This window comes from Octopus bimaculoides, chromosome 2 (assembly GCF_001194135.2).
Source record: "Octopus bimaculoides isolate UCB-OBI-ISO-001 chromosome 2, ASM119413v2, whole genome shotgun sequence".
NCBI classification, from domain to species: Eukaryota; Metazoa; Mollusca; class Cephalopoda; order Octopoda; family Octopodidae; genus Octopus; species Octopus bimaculoides.
In genome coordinates this window covers 76964333-76970755 of record NC_068982.1, presented here as the reverse complement: position 1 = coordinate 76970755, position 6423 = coordinate 76964333, and the positions used below count along the sequence as shown (strand labels likewise).

General features: G+C 34.9%; 1 protein-coding gene across 3 annotated transcripts in view; it reads right to left on the bottom strand.

The window, feature by feature from the left end:
• The window catches only part of LOC106869687 (calcium uptake protein 1, mitochondrial), a 51926-nt gene that overhangs the window by 39067 nt on the left and 6436 nt on the right, over positions 1-6423 (bottom strand). For all 3 annotated transcript variants that reach the window (XM_014915517.2, XM_052978375.1, XM_014915519.2), the window contains exons 2-4: positions 3127-3561; positions 1743-1881; positions 527-692 (exon numbers count right to left, since the gene is read on the bottom strand). In XM_014915517.2, the coding sequence (XP_014771003.1) occupies positions 527-692; positions 1743-1881; positions 3127-3557 (736 nt within the window). In that variant the 5' untranslated portion in view covers positions 3558-3561. The remainder of the gene's footprint in view (positions 1-526; positions 693-1742; positions 1882-3126; positions 3562-6423) is intronic.

Genomic DNA, 6423 nt, shown 5'->3' with positions numbered 1-6423 from the left:
ATCATCTGATGAGAGAGAGAGAGAGAGAGAGCGCATAATGTTAATAATAATAATAATGGTTCAAATTTTGGCACAAGGCCAACAATTTCAGGGAAGGGGGCTAGTCAATTACCTTGATTCCAGTGCTCAACTGGTACTTATTTTATCCACTTCAAAAGATGAAAGGCAAAGTTGATGTTGGTGGAATCTGAACTCAGAACATAAAGATAGATGAAATGCTGCAAAGCATTTTGCCCAGTGCAGTAATGATTCAGCCAGCTTGCCACCTTAATAATAATAATAATAATAATAATAATCTTTTCTACTCTAGGCACAAGGCCTGCAATTTTTTTTGGAGGGTGTGTCGATTACATCGACTCCAGTACACAACTGGTACTTAATTTATCGATCCCAAAAGGTTGAAAGGCAGAATTTGAACTCAGAATGTAAAGACAGATGAAATACTGCTAAGCATTTCGCCCAGCTTGCTAACGTTTCTGCCAGCTCGTCACCTTAATAATAACAACAACAAAAAAAACCACCTTACCATCAGGTTGTTTCACTCCTGGAGTTATGGAGCGTACAAAATCAGCAGGTGTCATACAAATTTCATATTCACTTGTCTCGGAATTAAGTACTTTCAAGGTGGCAAAATAACGGAATATTTTGTCTGGAGTAGAATATGCTCGAATTCTGTTTTCATATTCGACAATCTGGAAAGAAAGAATAATAAAATATATGCAGTGTCTGAGAAGAAGTCACTTTTGGTAGGTTTGGAATAAAATTAGGATTCAGCTCACTTAGAACTTTTAATCTCTTGATTGTAAATTATTGCAAACATTAGTCTAACATTCTTGAAAAGGTACTCTGAGGTTCTTAACTTTGCAGAATCTTTATTGGCTAAGATCAACATATACTTTCTAACGGAATTTATTTCATCTGAGAATAATCATCAACAACATTTAATGTCCATTTTCCATACTGGCATGGGTTAGACAAGATCTGATGAGCCTTAGGACTGCAGAAAACTACAATGTCAGCTTTGGTAAGGACTCTACAACTGGATGCCTTTCTTAATGCCAACCACTTTACAGTGTACACTGGGTACTTTTTGTCATGTCAAGTAACTTGCAAAACAAGAAAAGGCTAAGTCTCAACTGGGAGTGAGTGTAGGTTTATTTGAGAGAACAGGAGAGGTGGCTTTATGCCTGGTGTTAGGAGCTAAAGTACAATAGAATGACAAGCACAAGTGTCTTGCTATAGGAGATACATAGCTACACTACACTGTCTAAACCTTGTGAGACAGATAAATCTCCAATAAACCGAAAATGAAGAGAAAAAACATGAAATAAAGAAACAACAGTTGATTGATTGTATTTGACTTGTACACTCGACAAAGGAAGTAATCCTTTCCATTAAAAAAAAAAGGGAGACCTTAAACTCTTTGTTACCAATCTACCTCAAAATATGATACAAACTTCATGCACAAAGTAATCTAAATTAAAATCTTCCATCAAATTTTTATGTTAATTTATGTTCCGAAAACCAGCTTAATAATAAATGACAAGGTTTCTTTACTAAATTCTTCATTATTTCTAAAATTAATTGAAACAAAGGTAGTATGTATTTCAACAGAAATATAGTAACAAATGGGTTAACCTGAAAGGTCATATCCTTTGGTAATAATGCTAGCCAGCCAGCCAGCCTCTAGGTTCAAGTAAAGCCTATTAAACATGGAGATGCAGTTTTTAGCAAGTACTGACCTTTCTTTCTCGGAAACCAACTTTCTTCTTTTTTTTCTTCTTATCTTCTTCTTCACCATCACTCTCCTCAGATGAACTGTTCTTATCAGTTACCTCAGGAGGGGCTTCAGCTTTAACTACATGTTTGTCATCTCCATCCCTGTAGGTTAGACAACTCACATAAATTATATTTGATTTGAATACAAAAAGCAAATAAAATTGAACAAAAATTTATTTAAAATATTCATTGCCTTGGCTGAAAGGTTACATAGGTTTTTTTTTGTATTTTATTTTGAAGAAAGCTCTTCTTGGTGAGGAAATCTATGTGTTTGTTTAGTTTTGTGTGTGTTTTCCTCTGCTAGCATGAGTAAGACAAATACATGTTTTTAGTCAGATGCCCTTCTGAAAGCGAACATCTAATTTTTATTCCACATATTTCAAAAATGCAGAGAAAACATGATTTGTTGATAGAGAAATGACAACAAACTTGCAGCTTACCACCAGTATAGATAAATAAGAATGGTTTTTGTGCGAAGTTTCAAAAAGTGGAAACTAAATTTTAGGAGAGTGCTTGGAGGACAAAAACAGTATGGATGGCAAAAGGCGGGATACAATACATTATTTTGAATAAATGCTGGTAACAACAGGCAGGTTAAGATGTGTGTGTGTGGTGGGGGTAGAACTATATGGAATTATCTAAAAAGGAATTAAAGATACTATAATATATTTTTTGTTCCATTTTGTATTTTAGAATACTGAAGCAACTCTAGTGAAGTATTCTTACAAGAAGAGTCTAAAACAGGAAGCAGAAACCATAAGATTTTAAACCAGTTTCCTTTTTGTTGTTCTTTTTAACACAGAGATATCTTAAGCATTTCTTTCACAATTCCTGCCCAGGTTTCTATTTTTCTACCAGGAAAAACAAACAAAACAATAACAAAGACAACTTAACGAAAGTTTAAATAGTTTAGTATCTACATAGATTTGCCTACTGCTCACCATTTAATATTATAGACTGAAAAACAAAACAAATCCAAAAAAAAAAAGGGAGTACATGTTATCAGTGCGATGATAAAATGTACCTTTTACACAATGTAGAATGGTTGATATCAGGAAGGGCATCTAGCCATAGGAACCATGTCAAAATGGAATGTACAAGTGAGATGTGATCTCTGGGCCATCAATGTGTTTTTGGAGTACTGACTCCAAGTAAGAATTAACTTGGACTGTGAAAACTTACTTGTCCAATCCATATTAGCAAAGAAAGCAACTGTAAAATGCTGATTAATGTAACTGCCTTACTTAAAAACCACACCATAAGGCACAAACTCACATGATCTTTACATAAGATTATTTCATTTCCAATGCGAATTAGTCAAATTAAAATGAAAAATTTCAAACTTACGCATATATGAGAGTAACAGCTAAAATTGACCCTAGTGTTAATAAATACACAACTGTTGATTTTGAAATCTTTTGCTTGACTGGAAATGCTGAATATAGGAGTTTGTTGTCAAATTCAAGTTTTTTGTCATACTTTGCAGAAGATTCATTGGTAGCAAGGTACTCAGTAGCTCTAGAATTCTTAAGAGGGTTGACAATCTTTATAGTAGGGAGTTTGGAAAGACATCGGATATGGAGAAGATCATTATTCTGAAGTTTTCTTAATAAGTAAATTTTCTTCCATTTTGCAGGTTGAGATTCAAGGTTTGTGGCTACATGGAGACATTTCTGATTTGCTGTTAAAGTTTTTACTGCTGTAGAACTCAAAAGGGAGTCTAATGAGCCCCTGTAGTATGTGCCAGGGACCAGCCTACTTCCAAATATGCGAAGCATGATTCTGAAATGGGGAATAAATGAAATAAATAAATAAATACAAATATTAAAACTACAAAATATTTATCTTTTAGTTATATTTGTGTCAAACTAGTTGAAAGAATTTTATTTCCAAATTGAAATTAACAAGAAAAGAAAACCATCATTTTCCATCTACACATCTGATAAAAAAAAGACCTTTAAACAAAAGATAGAAAGATGGCTTTGATCAAATGATCTTGTTGGCCTTAGTTGTGAATGTAGTGTCCTACTGACCTAAATAGCCAAAATAGTTATATACCTAAATGATAGCCATTGAAAACCAGAGCAACCAACAATATAACAATGGAGACAATTCAGTTGTTGGCTCAAAATTTATATTGTTAACTGAAGGCAGGTAGAATAGTAGTATTGAAGTAAATAACTTATAAAAGATTCTTGTTCAGAGAATAAATAACTGAAAAGGAGATTATCCTTTAGAGATATTTACAGAAGCAATGACAAGGCGTTACTTGAACTATTCATGTAGTTAAAAGTACATTCTTTGTTAAGGATAACCACAATTATTATACTTAGGCTTAAATAAGAAAATTGTCTCCTTGAACAAGAAAGCATTTAAAATATTAAGTTGTACGTAAATGACATTCTAATTTAACTTATATGACCTTTTTAAATGCAAATATCAATAGCTATACACACACATTCATATATAAATACACATATATCATCGTCTTCATTTAATGTCCGTTGTCCATACTGGCATGATTTCTATGGCCAGATGCTCTTCTTAACGCCAATCACTCTGAGAGTGTAATGGGTGCTTTTATGTACCAGTTACATGACACCAGCATTGGCTACGACTACGATTTCACTTGACATGACGGGTCTGCTTAAGCATGGCATATCACCAAAGGCCTTAGTCACTAGTTGTTGCCTCCATGAAGCTCTCCTCTATATATATATATATATCAAAGGTATTGATGGTGGTGGCATCAGAAGTCTGAATGGTGTGTATATGGCAGTTGTGGTGGCGATGGTACTGGTGATGGTTGAAAGCAATCAACAGAAAGAGAGGGAGAGAAAGAAAGAGGTCAGACAGAAAAAAAAAAAATTGTACTGACTGCTGAATGAGAAGACAAAAAATGTTTATCATGCAGCTTTGCAATAAGTTCCAAGTTGACAAATTATATCATTGTTTTGATGAAAATTGTTCATTGCTTGAAAAATATTGGTCAAGTTTAATAAAATTTAATATGTGCTCAATGCATGAAGCATCATTGTTGGGCCTAAGGCCCAATGAAGAGCCTTCCACAGGAGCTAGCTTAAAAGCCGCCCAACAGGGTGGCTTTTCAGCTAGTATATATATTATATGCACACACACACACACACTGAATTCAAAACAAAGAAATTCATAACCATTCTTTTTTGCTTCTTCTCTTATGTTATTGATCTCTACCCTCTCCTCTTCCTAACCACACACACCCATTTGCACAGCTCTAAATACAAAGTAACGCACTACATACACCCATCCTTCCATATTGTTTAATGTATCTATGATGTCATAATAGGCACAAGAACTGCCCACAGACCCCACAGATCCTTCTGTTTGGTGTAAATTGGTAAATATCCATTCATTAAATATTCAATACAGCCAGAATACTAGTGGAACTTTTGCCTGAAGAAATAAACACATGTATTAACCATTGCCCAATATCAAGGCATGGAAACAGTAGAACAAGCACTGCCTATAGAATCCATGGATTTTGCAAATCATATTTGCAATATCCTATGGATGGGGAATGCAACAACTGAAGCACAGAGTTTGTAGAAACGTATGTAGCAATGCATTAAAGGATCTATGAATTTCCATCTTACTATACACACACACACACAAATATATATATACATATATAGGGTGCAATGGGTAAATTGTCACCATCTTGTATCTTTTAATTTGCACATGTACAGTTTGCTTTTGATTTTGTCGACTACACAGTATAGTAGGGTCAGTTGGGTACCATCTGTGAGAAAAACAGCACCATAATGCAATTCACGCTGCCAGAAATTTGGAAACGACATGCTGTACTGCTTGGCATTTGCGCTGGAAGCTCCAGTACGAACATTTTAGTGTGTTTGGGTGTCAATCTGAGGACATGTACCGAGAGTGATAAAAATCAAACATCCAGTCAACATCATGGTTTGGAGTGATCACTTGTGATGGCAATGTTATGCCTCCATTCATCTTCCCACACGGCTTCACACTCAACACAGAGGCCTACATCAAGTGCCTAGAGGAGGTAGTGCTGCCCTGGGTCAAGAGGGTGGTTGCTGGAAGACCCTATGTCTGGCAACAGGACTCTGCACCATTCCACACAAGCAGGAGAACCCAGTCATGGTTGTCAGACAATTTCTGCGACTACTTCACCCCTAACATCTGCCCACGTAACTCCCCAGACTACAACCTCCTTCATTATTATGTGTGGAGCACAGTTGAGTGAGAGACAAACAAAACTCCTTGTAACACCAAAGATGAACTGAAGGCAAAGATTAAGGCAGTAGTCACAAACTTGAAGGAGACTGTCCAGAAGAGTTGCAGAAGATTCTGAAGTCATCTGGAGACTGTGGTTGAAACCAATGGCGATTTTATTGAATAAATTTACTCTTTAGTATTTCAAGATATTTTTATGTAATTTTTGTAAATATATCTGTTAAAATGAGATATCAGTGTTATTTTCCTTTTTGTGTAATTTAGACAACAGTTTATTCACCACACCCTGTGTATATATATATATATATATATATACACACACACATATATACTACATGCACATACACACACACATGTATACTACATACACAAATATATTCATTCATATATATATATATA